The 20131-nt window shown below is 41.8% G+C and overlaps 2 protein-coding genes across 8 annotated transcripts; one reads left to right on the forward strand and one right to left on the reverse strand.

The window, feature by feature from the left end:
• The first annotated feature begins 190 nt into the window (after positions 1-190).
• Positions 191-14793, forward strand: STKLD1 (serine/threonine kinase like domain containing 1). Of its 6 annotated transcripts, XM_076355082.1 has the most exons (19): positions 191-426; positions 1044-1139; positions 1619-1663; positions 2981-3055; positions 3693-3797; positions 4005-4075; positions 4710-4825; positions 5311-5423; positions 5525-5685; positions 6142-6272; positions 6903-6986; positions 8330-8446; positions 9030-9164; positions 10081-10209; positions 11335-11463; positions 12375-12503; positions 13044-13181; positions 13520-13599; positions 14708-14793. In XM_076355082.1, the coding sequence occupies exons 1-19, from the start codon at positions 412-414 to the stop codon at positions 14753-14755; spliced, it is 1917 nt and encodes a 638-aa protein (XP_076211197.1). In that variant the 5' UTR covers positions 191-411; the 3' UTR covers positions 14756-14793. The 6 variants fall into 6 exon arrangements, with proteins under 6 accessions (XP_076211197.1, XP_076211199.1, XP_076211200.1 ...); XM_076355084.1 differs by lacking the exon at positions 1044-1139; XM_076355080.1 differs by lacking the exon at positions 191-426 and having other exon boundaries at positions 881-1139.
• REXO4 (REX4 homolog, 3'-5' exonuclease) lies at positions 14612-20034 on the reverse strand. 2 transcript variants are annotated; one of them, XR_012996744.1, is made up of 9 exons: positions 19758-20034; positions 19058-19416; positions 18604-18759; positions 18204-18397; positions 17689-17777; positions 17022-17096; positions 16214-16288; positions 15226-15462; positions 14612-14743 (listed from the first exon to the last, which is right to left on the reverse strand). XR_012996744.1 is itself a non-coding variant. In XM_076355086.1 (8 exons), the coding sequence occupies exons 1-8, from the start codon at positions 19959-19961 to the stop codon at positions 15361-15363; spliced, it is 1254 nt and encodes a 417-aa protein (XP_076211201.1). In that variant the 5' UTR covers positions 19962-20034; the 3' UTR covers positions 14612-15360. The 2 variants fall into 2 exon arrangements, 1 of the variants encoding a protein (XP_076211201.1); XM_076355086.1 differs by having other exon boundaries at positions 14612-15462.
• Between the last annotated feature and the right edge of the window lie 97 nt (positions 20035-20131).

Raw genomic sequence — 20131 nt, forward strand, 5'->3', positions numbered from 1 at the left:
CGGCTGCTGCTGCCACGTAGGCCAGCCCTTAAAGGCGCCGCGCGGGCGGCAGCGCCGGCGCACGCGGGGCGGGGCGGTGGCTCCCGGGAGGGAGGGGCGGGTCCGCCCCTCCCGCGCCGCGCACTTAAAGGGGCCGCGCCAGCCGCCGCGGACACGCCCTGGAGAGGCCGTGTGGCTGCTGCGGGGCCCGGCCTGGCGTCTGCTCCCCGGTTCTGCCCCTACCCGGGGGTTTGTTGACGGCGTTTTTTTGGTCTGAAAGCGTAGTCTGGGGGAAAGGGGAAGCGCTCCCCGCCTTGCTCTGCCCTGCTGGGCGCCTGCTGCTGGCGGTTGAGGGGCCGCCCTGGGCCTGGGGGTCCCTCCGCACCCGCCGCCCGTCCTGCCTCGCCGGGAGGCTGGGCCCTGCCCCCCGCCATGGAGAAATACGAGGTGCTGCCCGAAGGGCCAGGCCCTGCCCGGCAGGAAGGGGGCGGCTGCAGCCTTGTGGGCGGTGTAGGTGGTGCGGGGGGGAGAGGGAGGGGGGGGAGAGAGTGTGTGTGTTAGTTAAGTGGCCCTGAGGATGTACGTGGCCTTGGGGAGGGGTTTGTGGCTTAGGGGAGGGGGTGTAGGTACCCCTGGGTGTAGTACGGGACTATGGGGAGGGAGTGTAAGTGGCCCTGGGGGGGGTACATGGCCCTGGCGGGGGTGCAGGTGGCCCCGAGGAGGGGGTGTGTGGCCTTCACGAGGGTGTAAGCTCCTCTGAGGAAGGGGCCTACGTGGTCCCGGGGAGGGGAGCTCCGGGGTGTGGATGGCCCTGGGGAGATGGGGGTGTTTTGCTCAGCAGGGTGAGGAGTGAGGGGAAACGTCCCAGAGGGGAAGGGAGGCCTGTGTGCCTCTCGAGAGTTGGGGTGCAGATGGGGGGTGCCTGCGGTCCTGCCACGGGGAACTGGAGGTGTGTGCCGTGTGGAGGGTGTCTGTGGGAAAGTGGTTTGAAGGACCTTTCTGCCTTGGTGGTTCTACCACTTGCAGCCGAGCAAGTGCATCGGCGTCGCTCCTCTGCCCTGCAGGTGCTGGGGCAGTTCCAGCCTGGGGCGCTGGGCACTATGCTGGTAGTTGAGTTGAAAACGGAAAAGGGTGCGGAGAAGAAATATATAATAAAGCAGGTGAGAAGGTGGTTGCCAGGAAAACGAGAGTCCGTTGGCACGTTTGTCATCTCCATGGGCCCTTCTGATAGTAACAGACAAACACGTTAGGCAGCTTGGCCACTGGGTAAGAGCAGGCTTACATCTTACTGTGTGGCTGTTTTGGAAATCGGAGGATTCAGATCAGTTTACTAGAATGTTGAGGTTAAAAGTGGGGAAATGGGAGCAGCCTATTTAGGTCCATCCAGCGTGTTTTCACCTTAGCTTACTGCTACTTTGACAGTGCAGGAGAAGGACTGGCTAGCTGTCACAGACTTGTTTAAAGCTCTGTTTCTGGCCATCTCCCAACAAGAAGACTGCTCCAAACATTAGAGATTGGAGCTATCGTTGAAAATTTATGCTAGTTCGTACACAATTTGCATTTCCAGTCCTCTCAGCAAGATTGTTCTGGCTTAAAGTTCGCCTGTCTCTATTACAATCTCGTCTTTTGTTTGGTGCAGGTTGAATGCATTGAAGAAAAGCAAGCAAATGAGGCCTTGAAGGAGGTATCAGTGCAGTTTTTCTTTACTATCTCACTTAGAAAGACCAAAGTCTTAACAGAACAAAGTCTTTTATCTACAAGGATTAACTGAGTAAATAGTCAAGATGTAAATCAGGTAGGACTATCTGAGGGGTGTTCTCCCTGCCCTCTGCTTGAGCTCAGGCCAGGATTTTGTATTAATTGTTCCTACGTTTGACTATGTGGATTCAAATGGACAGCTGTTCTCAGAGGATAGTCCTTTTTCAGGGTTCATATTTGTTTTGTGCTGAAGACAAAGAGCAAAGCTCATCCTTTTGGCCTTTAAGCTGAAGGAGAACCTTGGTCTGTTTACAGTTTGTTATTAAGAACTCAATTTCTGGTTAACATATTTTGTTATATGTTCATTTCTCAGAGTTGGTCATTTTTTGATGTGAATGATTTGACTGGTTTTCTTCCTTTGTAGTACTTTTTTTGTGCAAACTTGTTTCAATGCCTTGAGTAAGAAGCAACATCAGAAATACTGTTAAAATACCGAAATTTGTTTCAACAAAATATGTGAAGTAGCGCATAGTGGATTAGTCTCAGTGTCCTGCATGCATGACATCTGCAGTTGAAAATGAGTGAGAATACGTGTCTGTACAGATGCTTCATCCTACTCAAGAGAGGTGACCTCTTTATGTACCGAGACTGGCTTTACTGCTAAAGTTTGATCCAATTTTTCTGCTGATGTACGTGTCTATTGAAATACATGCAGTTGTGCCAGCGGGGAGCGCGGCTCTTCTTAGTTTTTCTGTTGTGTTTGCACAGCCACAAACACAACTACAGGAGAGTAAGTTGAATTCTTTATACCTTTCACATCATCAGCGAATTTGCTGAAGTAATTGGTAGTTGTTAGGGCCTTACACAGAAACCAGCTTCAAGGAGATAAGCATCTCACTAGTGTCATCATATTTTCTGAGGTTCAAGCTTGCATGGGGGTTACTGGAAATAACGGCTACGCTAGTAAAATCATCTTGACTTTCATATTCTAAGATGTGTTTTCAGGTTTGGATGTTAGGAACTGAAGAAGGGGGTTGATTACATATCATCTCCCTAAGGATCAGTTTATATCCTTGAATCTCACAAGGCTGTTACAGTATTACACTGAGTAGAGTCTGAAATATTTTCCTTGACTTGACACTTGTGCATGCAAATATATACAGAGCTGGCACATTGAAAGAATTCGATCAGACATGTGGCGTGAACAAGTCAGGAACTGGCTTAGGATATTATTTAAGGTCCTGTTAAGTGGGAAGGACTGTGTAGCTATAGAAAGTGCTCTCTATTTTTTTATTCTATGCAGGCAATGGATTTGCTAAAGCTTCATCATTCAAACATCTGTGCTTACAAGGAATTGTTTGTGACTTGGGATAATGAGGTGAGAATGAAATAGGATTGGTTAAACTGAAACACGTGGTTAATGTTATAGGCATGTAAGCATTTTTGCAGGTTTAAATTTGGGGTCATTGGTGTGAGATGCTAAAAAAAAGGTTATTTGATTTGAAACAAGCCTGCTTTTTTAACTCCTGAATAAACATGCTGAAAAGCTGTGAAGATACATGGATTGGAGTCCATCACATGGCAGTATTGCACGCTGACTCACAGATTCTGATGTGAATCAGTGTGCAATACTGATTTTCAATGCTGCATGAAAACCCTTTTATAGGAGACTATAGGAAGCTGAAAGCCCTGACTTACTTATTTGCAGATTTTATTCAGTGCTGTGGCAAAATTTGTGTGGATTTTATGGATGTATATTTGACTTGAATTGTCCCATACGGCTTCAGATAAGATGCTTGATAATGTTTTTTTTAAGAAAACAACAGACATGCTGTATTTTTAATAAAAGAAAGTAAATATTATCTCCTCTGTGAGAGATTAATCATCTCGGAACACCTTGGTATTGGTGAATATCACACCCACCGGTTTGGCCAAGTGCTCTGTTTTATCTTTCTTACTGGATATGTTATTACCTGCAAACAATTAGACAATTTTGGTGTAATGTTTTATTACAGATATCATCTCTGTTCCTTTGTCTGGTAATGCAACACTCGGGCCAAGGAGATCTTTCATCTGTAATCAAGGAAAAAAGGCAGAAATCGGAAAAAATAACAGACATGGTAAAAAGTACAGAAGAGGCATCTGGTTGAACTGACAGTCTCACTGCTTTTGTATTTTTCCCTCTGTATTCCCTCTTTCTCAAAGTCCTCCCCAAAATCTTCAAAGCACAGTGTTTTGCTGAAGGGTGGTTTTGGAAGCTATCTTCCAAAAGATATTTGGAAGTTACCGTGTTTCTGTTATGCTTTCATGTATATTCCCCTCAACAGGTGATTGTGAAGTTCCTGGGACAGATGGTGGATGCTTTGTGTTATATACACAAACAAAATATTTTCCACAGGTGAGTAGAAATCTTGTTCTCTTTGTCTGATAGGTCAGTGTTCGTTGTAGTGACTGTGGGTTCAGCACAGCTGTTCACTGAGAGGCAGTGAATTTTACAGTTCGAAAGGGGGAGCAGGATTAGAAGTTCTGGACTTCATGTATAGATTAGTTTTCTGTGACGTCTGAAGTCGTCTGTTTCTTGAGTTTTGTCTAGAATTACTGTTTGAAAGAGGTGTTCTCTCTGTTTTGAATGTGCTAAAATTCTAATATTAATTTTAATATTAGAATATTGACCATCTCTGTTAGTGCTTACATTTTGGTGGCTGTGATGAACAAGGTATACTTTGTGTATCTAAAATAAGAGACAACCATTGCATTCTATGCTCAGATAAATCTGTTGCAATCACAAATTTTAAAGCATTTCACAGTAAAAGAAGAAAATAATTGTATTTCAGTTGATTATCACTTGTATATTTAAAAAAAAAAAAAACCAAAAACCACAAACAAAAAAAACCCCAAACCCCTCGCCACCACCCCACCTGCCCTACCCCGAAAAACCCCAAACCTTCTGACGTGTAAAGATGCTGGGAACCTGTAGTTATGTATCATTAGACTCTGATATCACAGGCTGACAGAAAACATTTGTGTTGCAGAAATCTCAAGCCATCAAACATACTTGTGACTGGTGAAGCGTCCTTCATGCTTAGCGACTTCAGTACAGAAACACTTATGACAGATGAAATGAAATGGAAAATAAGAGTGGAAGAAAGTAGATATTTGTTTTACTTTTTTTTTTACTTTATTTTTAAAAGATTCAGTTATGGTGAATATTTTTAGTCCTCAGAGAAAAATCAGCCAAAGAGGAAAAAATTATCTTCCCTCCCCCTTCTCCGCATTATACTATTTGTCTTCTAAAGTGTGAATAGGATTTTCATAGGCAGTTGCCTGCAGCATTAATTGTGTTCACAACTGAAAACTATGGATACGTCTGTAAGCCTCAGAACTCTGCAACAGATACAGTTGGAATCCTTTTTAGCTTGATACCTATGCAGTAACATCTTAGAAAATTGTTCATTAGTTATAGTGTGTTTCTTAGTCTTCTGTGGCATGTCACCGGTAAAAAAAGGTCGAATCTCTGCAGAATCTAAATTATTTTTAGACATAAACCAATTGCCTGTGGTTTGTGCATGTGCAAGCAAAAACCGTGTATAGTACAATGTCAGGAACATTGCCATGTGATTCTTACTTCAACAGATAGCAAGTCTTGGATGGCTCCAGAAACATTTGGGTTTTCGTTTACTGAGAAGTCTGACATCTGGTCTCTAGGCTGTATTCTACTTGACATGACGACCTGCTTTGTTCTGAATGTATGTAATAATGTTTCATTATAGATTTAAAATGTCATTGGCCCACCAGGATATCTGTAAACGAGTGTGTGAAAGCTCTTCTGATACTATACTCTTTACAGGCAGAAGCGATAACTTCCTTACTGCAGGATATTAGACAGGATACCAGCCGTCTTGAGGGAGTTCTGACACTAATGCAAAATGGAGATAACAGCTCTTTGCCTTTATTTCCGATTTTATTTATGATGCTACAGATTCAGCCCAGCATGAGACCCACAGCAAAGTGAGTTCTGGATGCTTTCCCTTTATTTTTTGTCCTAAACCCCACCTACCTTCACAAGGACGGGAATGTTAGCTACTGTTTGAAAGAGATTGAGTCAAGGTGGCTGATCTTACCGCCTCGACAAACTGAGTAATTAAAAAAGTCAAAGACCTGGTGTTCATTCAGAAGTGGGCACTCTGATATGCATAGGTGTCCTTTTTTGAAGATTACATTATAAAATCATGTTACACAGAATTTTACAAGCCATTAACTTGAAGCCTAAGCATGGCTTGCACAATGTAAGCTCTTTCATTAGCTGTTTTGAAGTAAATTGTCTAAGTTCTATCAAAAATAATCCAGTCTTCAAAGAAGTATTGTTAGCTTTTTATATCAAAATGAAACAAAGCCTGTAGAATTTTTTTTTGTAACTTACCAGTTCTAACTTATTGGTACTGCTTTTGTCTCTCGTAATTCTAGGGATCTGACTGATGTTCCATTTATTAGGGAATGCCTGACTGTTGCTGGTGCTTCTTTAGTAAATCTGAAAAAGTCTTTGCCTCCCAAAATAATAGATGTGCTCCTTGAGGGAGGAATCGAAAGTGTTCTAGGTAATAAGGAAAATAAAATTAATGTAATGGTGATTTTCATAGGAAATAAACCCATATGTTTTCCATTTTCTACTTGAAAATGAATTATTGGACATTCATTTTACTTGAAATAAAATGGGATGCTATTTGGAGGAAGGATCACTATACAGCCTTTTCTATAACCTCGTAAGATTACCAGCCATACCTACTGCACAAGTTAAATGGGGTCAGAGGTCATTCCTCAGAAAATTGGGGGGCCTTTATTTTGTCTGCATTCTAACATGTTTGCCGATTTATGCCAACAAAGGATCTGCTCCATTATTTTCCTTCTAAGTAAGGAAGATAGTATCTTAATCTGAAAAGGCTATTGGAATAATGCATTTAAAGCCCCTATCCCTGCTCTGATTTAATATTCCAACAGGCCCCCAAAATATATAATGCCAAATACACAGATTATACAGGTGAATCATAACACTTTGTAATATTTAAATGTTTGATGTGTTAGGGGAAAAGTTCTTCTCTTTTCAACAATCACAAATTACATTATTTTAATTTATATGAATGTACATCTTGCACAAAATAGAGAAAATTTGAGTGCTTTTTATAAGTGTTTGTATCAAATGGTTAGAAGAATTTTCTTGGTTTACATAGAATTCATGCAGGCTTTCTGGGATATAGAAGAAGCACAGGCTAAAGCCATTCAGCACCTTGCCAGCTTTGTAAGAGATAAAAGTGGTAAGGCACTATTTTATTAATGTATTTATTCTGCTCTTTCCTTACATTTTGAGGTAGTAGGAAGAGGAAAAAAATTCTCATGACAATAAATGAGAATGAAATTGCTCTCTTCCTATTTCTCATTTTTGGAACACACTGGAATAGGCCGCGAGTTGATGTGATTGTGTTGGTACTTGTTTTGTAAATGCTTTTGTCGAACAGCAGAGGTGTTTTACTGCGTAAGAAAAAATGGGCATTGGAAAAAAACTTAGTGATATTTTAATTGGCAACCAAGGTGAATTGGCAAACTGACATTTGAGGAAGGTAATTCATATCAGTGCTGGGGCAACTTGGGGGTAATGCCTAGGGCTGTGAGACTGATAGAGCAAAAGGAAACTACACGTCTCTAGTAAAGCTGTGTGGGTGAAGACTGTATATTTTCTCCCAGCATCAGCACATTTTTCAGATTAATCTTTCAGATCAAGACCAACATTTTCAAAGCACTGTGTTAACTTAGTTATAACATGCTCTGTCATTTGATAGTGATAGCATTTTAATGCTGGCATTGGCTTATGATGTTAAAACACAAGGGTGTTCATATCTGTAATCGATAAGGAAAAAGAATAATTTGTTTTTTTTCCTTAGGGTTACCTGTATCTTCAACTCTGTTACTGAAGAAATCTTTACTCAGTCTTACAGCAGGCTTTGGTTATAAATAAAAAAACTGAATGGATCTTTGTGATTCTCATTCAATCCTATTGACAGCAATACAAGGCTGTGCACACGTCTGACTTGTTTGGCACTTGTGCCCCATGGCTTCCCATGGCTGATGCTCACATCTTTGAAGGTGCTCAAGATGGATCCCTAAAAACCATCCAGTTTTTCCTCAACATTTTATCATATATTTGTGGGTACACTGAATAGCCGTATTAGCTATTCCAAAAGCTCAAAGTCTTCCTAGAACTAGGAGACCTGGTGAAATACTTTCCTCCACAGGTTCTGAAAAGCATGGTTTTGGGCTCATGCACGATGTTCTACCCCACAACTTGCTACATGACCAGTGAACAATGCCAGTGTGACTTAATGAGGAACGTGCTGGCTACACTTAGCTTGCGTAGCCTTGCAGCTGTCTCTAGTTCAGAGACATTTCCCACAGAGACTACAAAATTCACTCTGTATTGTTCCACCTATACTTCCATTTTGTTCTCTTTGATTCAAGAATGTTGTTCTGCCATATCACATCGTCCACAGGGACTCAAATTTATTTGAAACTGGAACTCTTGTGTTTTGGAGTCTAGATAACCCACTGAGTGTTCTAAGCTGTGTAACTGAATGCTGTCTCAAATAATTTCTTTTCCCCACAGCTTTGCCCTATCTGCTAACGTTCACAGAATTGATCATTTTTGCCATGAAGACTCACGTAGATTCTCTCGAGTTACAAGTAGATGGTTGCAGCGTATTGCTTGAAATTCTTAGTCAAGGTACAGTTATGAGACTTCCAACTGATGCTGGGTAACACAGCCTATCTCTTGTAAAGTTAGATGTAGCAGATAAGGTTTGAAATGGGTTCAGTAATGATTTTGGGGAATAAATTTAAAGTAATAGAGGAATTTAACCAGCTTTAATAAGAGTCTGGATTCTCATGGACTTTCTTCAGGACTGGCATATGTGAATTCTGTGTTGGTGTTAATTTTAAATACAGGCTACTGATCTTAGGCTACCAAGTTTGGTTTTGTGTTACGTAGAGTGTTACTGCATTGCATGAATCAGAGACTCTCAGTGTTCTGGTATTTGAATTTCAAACCATAAAAGTGTTTTTTGGTCTCTTGTGCGATCCCTGCTGTCACTTTCTTGGCAATTTACCCCAGTAACACCTGATAATGATACAAGCTTGAAAATAGTAGGAATTGTGTTTCAGAAAAAGAAAATTTAAAGTACCTTTTGGATATGTTATGTGAAGAAATGCTGCTAATTGAGTGTTTTACTTATGCTGACAGCAGGGCGTTCAGACTTCATTCAAAGCCACTGAAATCTTTGTTCTGTTCAAATGTTTACTTCTGACAGCTCTAGAACAGGATGTGGCGATGGCCCTGGATGAGAATGTGACCGGTTCTCTGTTAGAGACAGTGAGAAAACACTCTGAAAATGAAGAGTTACTTTCATTGGTCTGCACGTTATTGATGATGATTTCAGCCAGTGGTGGGTCACCTTGTTCATTTTTGGGGAATATTCTTATGTTTCTACTTTTATAATCTAATGCAAGATACAATGCAGAACTCATGACTGAGAGATGTGGATGTCTGTAGGTATTAGTTTAATAGTGGTAATATTGGTAAGATTGACTAGATATTGGTAAGATAACACTCCTGAAAGTATGAGATACACTTCTGGGCTTCAGGTACTTACAGAATTGTATCTATTGGAGTGGTCCTGTATTTCATCTTGTTTTGGAAACAAGAACAAACTGTGCAAATAGTGGTGCTTGGGAAAATGAGGGTGTATGACCTGAATTCTATTTTTGGTTGTGCCATGGTGAATTGAAACCACTCTACCTAATTTCTCTACTTCGGTTTTTTTATCCTGAGATATTTCTCCTGAGATTTTTTTTACTTGTTTTCAGTGCCAGTTCAACAGTCCACAGAAGACTGTTTTTATAAATGGTTACAGAAGGATTTAGCAGCAAGGGGATAATCCTAAAAAAAAAAAAAGTACAAAGTGTCATGTACAAATAAACTTACCATTTAAGACCAAACTATTTTTATACAGTGTTTCCTAATTCTGAAGCTGAGGTAGCTTGAATTGCTAAATTGTAAACATTTGAAAAATAGTAATTTATGCCCTCTCAGTTCCTTTTCTGCTCTGTAAATTTCAGATCTGTAAGGAAAAAGGATGGCCAAACATCCATTTGAAAGGGTTACTTGTGCTAAACACTATGCTTAAGTGGATCTTGTTAAAGAATTCGGTCTGTTCTCTTGCTTTCTTTTGTCCAGCTGATGGTATCGTGTTACTGGTTTGTTATCACTGTTTAAATATGGTTAGTAGTGCTGTCTGTTGCAAGGACAGTGAGGGGGACAGAAATACCAGATTCTATAGAATTTCTTTTTGTATTTTTTAGAAGTTACTGCGGAGAACCTAAGGAAAGTTGGAGTAATTCCAGACCTTCTGTCAATTTTAAGAAATTTTCTTCATAATGAAAAGATCTGCCTCTCTTGCTGCGGAGTTCTCTGGAGCTTGGCTGCGAGTGGTAGGTAGAACACAGCAAGTATTGTGCCTAGACTCACGTGGCTGAAAGGCAGCAGGTATCGTGCCTGATCGAGTTCAGGCATTCCTGTTGCTGGGACTGGATTTTTCTTCTTTCTCCCATTCTGGAGAGATGTCTCCACAGCACTACTGGAATAACTTTAAGTGATCCAGAGTTAAATGAGAGAAAACAATGCAGACTTTTTAGCAACCCTTTTTGTGATAAGTTGTCAAAGTAAAATCTTTACTGTTTAGGCCAAGATACGGCTTATGAGCAGACTGTCAGAAATGAAAGGGTACACGCAGTTTCTGGTTTGTCAGTTGTGGTTTTGCTCTGCTCTTAGCAGAGGGACTGCAGTGCAAACAGCATATTAGATTAGGTATCAGAATAGCATTTGGAATTAATAGCATCCTGTTTCTTTGCATCACGCTTCTCTTGGCAGCACTGTGCTAAATCTTGAGTTGGACATCTCCTAGAGACTTGCTTTTCCAAAAGAAATGCGATTGGCCAGGTGGCAAGTGTACTTTTCCCATTCCCTTAGAACTAAACCAGCATCATCCCAGAGTGCTGGAGAGCCATGGGTGATCGTTTGAGCTGACTCCTTATGAGACCACGCTGGGAGTTTTTTAGGGGATTTGTTACTTGTGACGTGTTCTTGTATAGGTGTGTGGTGTTCTAATCACCAGGGAAGGCTGACAGCACAGAGTGTGCACAATTGGACTTGGTGTGTTTTATTCCCTCTGTGCAACGAACCACCCATTTGATTTATGTGACCAGCTAAATATCTATCCTGCAGACCATATTCTGTCAAAAAGGTGGTTCTTTTTGGAGGTTTCTTGCTGTGATCCTCATGTATAATTTAAATGGCAAAGAAAACTAGTTCCTGGGGAAGTTCAGCTTTCTGCAATAAACATTACTATTTATTAGTCCTGTAAAATATGATTTGGTTTTGGACATTTTAAATTCCTTCCCTCTGCTGTTGTCCATACTAAAATAATGTTGCATGACTCCAATGCCATCACCCATTAAGGTTTTACTGATATAATTTGACATACAATGTGCTTATGATTTTATTACTTGATTAAATAACTCTGCTTAATGCATTTCCTTTTTGTTATGATAATTCAGAGAATAACGTAGACCAAGCATCGCTTAGAAGTGCTGTCCCTGTTACCTCTGCGGTCCTTCAAGAGCACCTCCAGAATGGAACAGTTACGGAGACTGCTTGCTCAGCTCTGTGGGCATTGTCACTCCAAGGTGTGTTTTCCCAGCTGCCTTGTCCCTTGTGCACAGAAAAGGCTGGTATGCCAAACACATCTGTCTGTCGGTGGTGATCCTTGAAATACAGGCTGCTGGGCCTCAGCAGGCTCTGCAGATGGCAGCAGAGTTAGGAACTTGCATCCTCTTTACCAGTCGTCCATGCACTTGCTCTCTAACACTCCCTAATGAAGCTATTTTTGATGAGCTGTAGCAATTATATAACGAGATACTGCTGATGGGTACTGTAACGATAGGCAGCTACAAGAACCTTGTTGTGCAGAGCATTCTCTGGCTTCTCTCTTAAGACCAAGAATCCCATTTGTGTTACTCCTTTGAACGCAGCGTTAGTGTTGTGCAGCATGGGCTGGGAGGTTTGTTTTTTATGCCATTTGCTTTGTAAATTGGGAACAGTATTTCAGATTAAAAAATAAAATGCATCTCTTTCATTATCGTGTGTGCTAAGAAACGCATCCTTGCAGTACTACTCTGTCTTATTTCTTCCTCATGCAAGAATATTGCCGTAAGTTTACCGCCCTGCGCTTACGCCATCATTCCACTAGAAGAGCTGAGTAAAATGCCCTAAGCAATCTCTTTTCTAGTACCCGCCAGCAGAATGAGTATTTAGGACTCTCCATTCCTTTTGGCTTGGAGAATGAAAGGAAATCTTGACATAGAAAATGTATCAGAAATTTCTCCTAGACCCCTGGGTCAACTCACGATAAGACTTTATTGGGCCTTTTTTACTGCAGTACAGGTTTTCACATGCTTTCTTTGTAATTTTTATCGCATAATTAAAAAGTCATTCCAGAAACAGGAGGCAGAAGTTGAAATGCTGATGAGTGTGTTAAAGGCTTTTAAGTATATTGAAGTTTTGGGATTTTGTGTGTGTGTGTCTTTTTTTTTTAAAGGTTGCTTAACTGAAAATGAGTATGAGCCCACAACAGCACTTCTGCTGGATGCGCTCAGGATGAACCCAGAAAGACCAGTGCTGGTGAAGAACACTTGCCTGGCATTAGCAAGCCTTCTAAGGCTATCTGGTAACATTCAGCAATTCTTTTTTTATTAATTGCAAATCAGCTCAGAAGTGGATGTTTCTGTATAGTTCAAGAGCTCATAGTGGGATTGGGATTGGCATCTGCTCTCCCGAGTTAATTTTTTCTTGCAGGACTGGAAGAGGAAATAGTGAAACTGGAGGTGCAAATTTTTTTCTTCCCATGGACCCAGCGTGCATGTATGAGAAGTATTAGATCAGCACAATCTGATCCATTAGTAACTTGAGAATGTTTTGTTACTTATTTTACGATGAAGTTGTTTCAACTGTGTAAATGGGTAGGGCTCAATCAATGTGAAAACCGTGAAAATATCCCTTCTGCGACGCATGACAGTGTCGGCTGCATATATGGTCTTCTACTTGTTGCCCAAATATGCTTTAGACTAGCTTTTAGGAAGGCTGAAAATAATGGACCTGACTTCCTGGAAAAGTACTGCATGTGGGCTAGCTGGAGTGGGGGACTGGAAAGCAGATAATGCAGTCTGCAGCTACCAATTAGCCCAGCAGTGTTTTGTCTCCCTTTCAGAAATAGCGGCTTTGAGATTTATAACAGATTCAAAAGGCAGTGGAATAAACCTGATCAAAGATGCCTACCGCCTTCACTACGATGATCCAGAAGTGGTGCAAAGTATCTGTGTGCTGATTAACGAGATGACTCAGTATGGTGAGGTGGTGGTGGTGGTTGTCAAGTCTGTTCCTCTCCCCCACCCCCAAAAGATTAATAAAGAAAACCATAACAGCAGCTGCCCAGGGACAGGGTAGTTGCTCTCAGGAAAGACTTACTATGTATCTGAGAAAGGAGGATGAATTGAAACGGAGAGTTCGTCCCACTTGTTCTTGAGTAATTATTAAATGCCCCTCTGATGTTATAAAGTTATAACTTCATCTTATCTTGCCTTCTGTTTGTGTAGATCTGTCCTCTCCTTGCTGTCCTTTAGCTCCTGCTGAAACCATTGGCGGTTGTGCTAGTAACCATAAATTATCCTGGTCATTTACATACAGATGATGTCGTGCTGGATATGCTGTCCCAGAAAATGGAAGAACTGCTGTCTGAAATAAAAAGCTGGTTTTCATCTAGCATGGTATGTAGAAGTCACTGTGATAATAAAGAGTGGATGCTTAGTATATTATTTCTGGTTATGGATTTTATCATTTTCAAATAGCTGGAATTACATAGTACAGAAATTTACAGAATTAGGTGTATATGGGGTGAAGAGTCAGTTTGTAAGAGTATTTCTGACTACTGAAAACAAGTAGTTGGAAGTTTTTTCTTTATGTAATTTTTTAAAACTATGTTCTGGTCTCTTGCAGCATTTCATCGCATTAATTTACTACATTCTTCATACTAAAACAGGCTAAAGTTTACAGGAATAAAGCATATTACATCCAGTTATTTTTGCTTTGTAAGTGGCATCCTTAAAAAAACCAAAACACCCAAAAACCAACAAAACAAACCCTTGTGACAGTTTGCCTGAAGATTAACTTATATTAAATTTCAGCAAGTAGTCATACTGCAAAAAGGTAACTAGTTTAAACACCAGAAACAGCAAATTTATTCAAGCTATTTAATGTGTTACACTAATAATTCCTTTGCAATGGCTTGCTGCCAAGAAACTAGTAACTAGAAGTTTGTTCATCAAGCCAATAAAACTGGTTAGTCTTAACTTTCCTCTTTTTAGTTACGTGTTTAGCCTGCTTACGTAATTTGTCTCAAAGACAGTTAGACGCAAACTTGTTCTCCAATGTCTCCCGCAGGCGTTGCCTGCACCATTTTAATGAACAGGGAAGCTATAAGGTAGTGCAGAAAAAGAAGTCACAAAAGAGAAGAAAGCTCCCTCTTCTGTTGTAAACCTAATTCGTTGTTCCCCGTGTCCCCTGCTGACAGACGGCACAGACAAGGCCAGAACACTCTTGTTCTGGCAATACAAGTGTGCGACATGCAACTGCTACATCTCCAAAACCCATTCCCTGTTACCTTCCAGCATCCATTTAGATTATTTAAATCATAGCATTAGTATTCAGTCTGGTAATAGTTGCTTTGGATTTTGCAGAATCAGACCCCACATGTTTAAAACACCAGCTGCTTTACAGACCTATGTTAGACACAGTGTTTTTATTAATAAATGACTATAAAAATAAGTGAAGCAACAAGATAATCTTGTATTTGACAATTCTCACATTTCTCTCCAGGAGATAATGACCCTTGTGGATGCAACGCTTTTGAAACTGCGGAAGTAAAAGAAAAACTTTTTGTAGAAGAACAAGACTTGTACACTTCTGTTCAGATATAAAAGCTTCGATCCTCCAGAAATATTTTAGCTTTTTCTCACCAGAAAGATTAATATTGGGCCATTAATAATATATAAAGTTATATATTGTTGATTTAGGTACCACAACTGTGAGACTAACAGCAATAATTAAGAATTCACCTTACTTCATAGACTTTAAAATACTTGAAATAAAGATTTTAGTCTTGGGAGTTTCGGCAAAGCAATGACAGTTTCTTCCTTCATCTATCGTAATTTAAAACCACTTTTTTTTTAACTTATTCAGTGTATATTTCCTTTGCAGAAATTGAACTGATGAAGTACTTCACAAATGCAGGCATTTGTTACAAGTATTGTTTAAACACAGGAGTAGGCATTAGGCATAGGTACCATCCAGAACGGGGATACTAGCAGTATTCTTGTATGGCAGCATTCACCTACCAGGTTAGGAAGTTACTGTCTTTTGACTGATTTTTATGAAGTAGCTGCTGTCGGTTCTGAGTTATCTCTAAATTTGCCCTGGAATGCGACATGAAACCAGCAAATGCTGCAGATAAAAACACAGGGTAGAATCATTCAAGTTTTACAATTTTTGTTGTTAGATTTGTTCTTAACAGCAGCTTCCCATTTCTTTTTCTCTAAGGTGTACAGTCTCATAGCTGCTTGTGCGTCCTGAATCTAAAAGAGAACAGAACAAACAGGCGGCTTAATGAAACGTAGCTGACATGGTTTAAGAACATTGTTAATAAGCAGCTAAATCTCACATCATTTTAAGACATCCTTTCAATTAACATTTCATAATCTCTTTCTAGGTTTAGGTTCTGTGGCTAGTGGAAGGGGATGAGTATGTGTCCAGAATGCATGGCCCACCACAAGGCTATGCACTTCTCTTTCTGATCGTGACTTGGAAAGCCATAATGAAAAAAATACTCTTGATACGGTATCTTGGAGATACCCTCACAATTTGCCCTGCTTTTTCAGTTCATTCCTCTATTATATCCTCCTGGCAGCTGAAAGACAGGAACTAACTGCTGAGATTCGGCAGTAGGCTCTCACACTACTTTTATCCAACCCGCCATAGTACAATGGTGCAGGATGCTGCTTTTAAGGTAAGCAGTTGATACTTGAGAATTACTTTTTCCCCTGGGGATCTTAAAATAACAAGAATTAATATTTAAACAAAATACAGTTGACTTGTGCAAAAGAAGTTTATGAAAATAAGGAAGTAATCCAAGTGGTATGGGACACACAACGGTAAGCAAGCTTAGATGACAATCTTACTGCATGCTGGTGTCCAAGCAGAGCTTGCTAACTTTCACTGAGAGGCTAGAATGAAGCCACAGCATTCTAGATTGAACCTAGATCTTAGAGCTAATGTGTAGTACCTTGTTGATCTACCCAAAAATGTATATTCTGACGAGATACATACCGAGCAGTGCTCTGATGTCTGCACTTGAACATTCAGCAGCCTCTCACAGAGCAGTTTCAATGATGGCCGTGCATTCTAGAAACAGAAAAGATAGAATCATGCTGTCTTGCACTACTTGAGAGAGATATATAGATGTGTGTGTATATATATGTATACTAAAAAATATTTAAGTGTATTCCTCAATGAAGTATAGCACACCTCAGCTTCTACAGGTTAACTGTCAAGAATAATTAATGAATTATGAGATTTATGTGTGCACTGCTGAGAGGATTTTATGTGTATTACCATAACCCTAAGATTTATGTTTGGGGTGCTTTGTTATGAAAAAGAAAACCTGAGTATACAGTTATGAAACTTAAAATATCTCCCTATAATCTGAACCTTTACTCTTGCAGTCTAAGCAGAAACTTGAAGCCATCTTTTTTTTTTATATCCCTATGGAAATGGTACCATTAAGAAGATCGCATAAGCCTTACTGTAAGTAGAACTCTACCATCTTATTTTGCTATCCACAAAAGCATTATGAAGACCATGCAAGTGCTAAAGAATGGGAGAGCCACTGAATTTCATGCACAGGTATTGCTGGTAACGTTTGTACTGAACTAAGTAACTTACTGATATATTTCAAACACTAAGTAAGCATTCAACCAGACTAGTATTTTCAAATGACAAAAAGCAGGCATCCCTGTTTCAGGTAGGAAAGAAGGAACAGGGTCAGGTAGAGGCAAGTGTAGGAGCGAGCTAGCAGCTGGGAGTCAGCAGCTCAAGAGTCAGTTAACTGAGGTGCACCTTCCCATCAGCTTCTTACCTTGACTCTCTGTCTGAAAGGCTTGTATCTTTGTGTGTCGCGTATCTTCTTCTGAGGATGATCGAGAAATAGGACCTAGAAGAAATTACATTTCCAGTCCAAAGCGTGCTGTTGCATGGAAGTTTATACAGCTGAATGTACAGCTTCCTGCTCTTTCCTTCCATCCATTATAAGAGAGAGTTCAAAACCATGAATGGACAAGACCAAGATCATCCAGACGCTGGCTGGATTCAAGAACCACAGTTCTACTTAGCACGAGAAACAGAACTGAAGCTGGAGGCACCACCTGTAGCGACTACCTGCAGCGCTGGTACAGCATGACATAAGATACCTGTCTCTGGAAACGATGACCAGACTGCTGAGCTTTGGGGGCTAAGCAAAGCATGCAAGCAGTTTCTTCATCACTCCGTTTCTTTCCTGGCTCTTTAGTAAGCAGATCAGTGCTATTAGCAACAGAATTTGGAAGCTGAAGAACTTTAGTGGGCAAGTGACTAGGGCTATACTTGGTGCAGCATGAAATAACAAGAAACTGAGGTAACAGTGATAAAGCCGTAGTTTCTAGGAGTTTAGGTGTGTTCAATCTGATCCAGAAAGATGTATTAGAAATTTAATCAATCTTAAATTTTTGGAGCCTTGTCTTCAAAATAACAAATCTGCAGCCATGTACCTTTAGATCATTGCGTAAAGCATGTCCAACTAAAATCCTTCCATTCAAGATGTCGGCGACCTCCTTCTGAACTGTTTTAAAATCTTCACCTGAAAATACCACACAATGAAACGCTCCCCGTTAGATGCATAAGACAACTAAGCAAACTACAGTTAAAACACCGCATCTTTTTTGTGAAGGCAATTGTATCCTTGGGACTGTAGTTACACAAATTTGTACAGTACACCAAATCCTCTGCTTGTTACAAGAGCACAGAGAATTCCATAGAGCATAGCACTAAAAGGAAATAAACTTCCTAATATTCCCATACCATAATCCACGAGTTAATTTCTTCCAGGGCATTAGTGACCACTCTAAGAAGTACTTCTTCCCACAGTTTTTCTTAGCACTCAGACTACGTTTTGTTTTCCATTTCCCCAGATAGGTCTAAAACTTATCCAAGGCACGAGGCTTCTGTGATAGTCTGTAAAATTCTCCCTCCTTAAAGAACATTTTGGGGGGAAAAAACCTCCTACCTGTATTTATATTCTCAGGGCGTACGCCACTAACAGCTGTTCTGTAATCAGTCACCTCTTCTGTAGGCTTGACATACTTGTCATAAATGCACTTTCCAAATTGGTTCACGATGGACACACGAGCCACAATACTGTCCTCACCCTTGGGTCCCACTCCCACCATCTCACAGTCCATGGCTACAGCTCGTGTCAGCCTAAAAGACAAAGGACAGCTTGGTGACACCCCTGTTACAGGGACTGCAGAGTGGAGTTCACAAGGTTCGCAGGTTGATACGAACGGGGAAAACTGGGCAGTTTGTCAGCAGACTCAGGGAGATGTCAGCTTACGCTGCGCACCTGCAAATCACAGCTATTAGAAGGTAATCTCTGCCACCATCCTTGCCGCTGGAATGCCACTCACCCTTCAGAAGCCTTTTCTTTAACCAGCACCTGCTCCACAGACTGGTTGGATTGGCCTGTTTCAAGTCCCAGATTTCTTCTAGCAATTTTTGCTGCTTCAGGTCCTATTGCTGCTTCAATATCTTTTGGATCAACGTCATCAAACCAGATTTCAGCCCTGGTAAGTACAGATTTAATTACATTTAATGGTCTTAAAGCAGTCTTGCATCTTTATAGTGTACGAAAAGCGTATTTATTTTTTTTAAATCAAGAAATTAGCTCCATGAAAATTAGTCTAGTACTGTCACCTATGCAGGTGCGTTGCCTTATCTGAGGAGTAGGGGCAGCATGCGTCTTATTTCTCCCAAAATTTAGTCTGGAAGAGTGCAGCTGTTTTGAACGTACTGCTCTGTGCTCCTTACGTACAGCTCTCAAAATAAATATTCACATACACATATGATGCCTGAAGTACTCACTCTTTGGGTTGCTGCTCTGCACGTTCTTCAGCTTTCCTCCTCTTATGCTTTATATCCCCGTTCTCCTTTAAAATATTGCCATTTTTCTTTTTTTCTTTGCAGCCTTTTCCATCGCTTTTGGTGCCACTTAAATTCTTATCCATTGCAACCTTCTTGGATTTTGGCTTAGCCAAAGGAGGATTGTCTTTGGCAGAACCATTGTCCATTTTATTTGTGGATTTGGCCTTTACCACATTCCCCTTCCCATTGATAGCTGGAACTTCTTGGCCGTTTCCCACTTTGAGTGGATGCTTCTTTTTGGTGTATGTTTGACACGTAGACAGGGGCTCCTTGGGGTTATCTGCCTTTTGTTTCAGTAGCTAAAGTGACAAAAAGAAGGAAAAAAGGATTATCTCCCTCCGTTTCTGGCCCTGCCATCCTTCCCGAGGGCTCTTGGCCTCCTGCCTCGGTGCCAAGCGGCCCCGGACTCCCTAGCGACAGGGGCATTGCCTGCAACGGGACGTCCCAGATGCCTGCCCGCAGCGCTTTATTTATTGACACGAAGATTATAATTTTTTTCTAAATTACTACATCCCACCGGGGACCGCATTCGGAGAAGGACAGCACGGCCCCGGCCCTCCCCGGGCGCCTTCCCCGGCCCAGACCCCCGGGGGATGGTTCCGGCTCGCCCCGGGCCGATCCCCCCCCCGGTTCCCCTCACCTCCTGCAGCGCCTTCCAGTTGGAGGAGAACTCCCGGGGGCTGCGGGGGGGAGCTGCTGCCGCCGCCATGTCGGGGCCTTTCGGCGCGGCCCCCGTCGCCGCTTCCCCGCGGCCGCGCCAGACCTTCCTCCTCCTCCTTCCCTTCCTGCGGGCCGCGGCGCTCGGCCCCGGCGCCCCGGGCTCCGCGGGGCTCCGCTTCGCCATGCGGTCCGACCCCGCCGCCGGGAGGGGGGAAGCGAGTCCCAACCGGGCCGGGGCTAACCGCTCCCCGCCACGCCGGGGCCGGGACCGAGCAGCGCCGCACCGGCCCGGCGGGGAACGGCGACCCGCGCTTCGGTTCCGGGCTGCGGGGCCTGGCCCGGGCGGCCGGCGTG

This window comes from Aptenodytes patagonicus, chromosome 18 (genome assembly GCF_965638725.1).
Source record: "Aptenodytes patagonicus chromosome 18, bAptPat1.pri.cur, whole genome shotgun sequence".
Taxonomy (NCBI): domain Eukaryota; kingdom Metazoa; phylum Chordata; class Aves; order Sphenisciformes; family Spheniscidae; genus Aptenodytes; species Aptenodytes patagonicus.

Coding starts and splice junctions, on each gene's coding strand:
- STKLD1 (XM_076355080.1), top strand. CDS start 891: ATGGGGGGTGCCTGCGGTCCTGCCACGGGGAACTGGAGGTGTGTGCCG. Junction 4,076..4,709: donor AAACAAAATATTTTCCACAG/GTGAGTAGAAAT, acceptor TTTGTGTTGCAG/AAATCTCAAGCCATCAAACA. Junction 12,504..13,043: donor AAGCCTTCTAAGGCTATCTG/GTAACATTCAGC, acceptor TCTCCCTTTCAG/AAATAGCGGCTTTGAGATTT.
- REXO4 (XM_076355086.1), bottom strand. CDS start 19,961: ATGGCGAAGCGGAGCCCCGCGGAGCCCGGGGCGCCGGGGCCGAGCGCC. Junction 18,760..19,057: donor GCAGAGCAGCAACCCAAAGA/GTGAGTACTTCA, acceptor TGTACTTACCAG/GGCTGAAATCTGGTTTGATG. Junction 17,778..18,203: donor CCCTGAGAATATAAATACAG/GTAGGAGGTTTT, acceptor TGGTATTTTCAG/GTGAAGATTTTAAAACAGTT.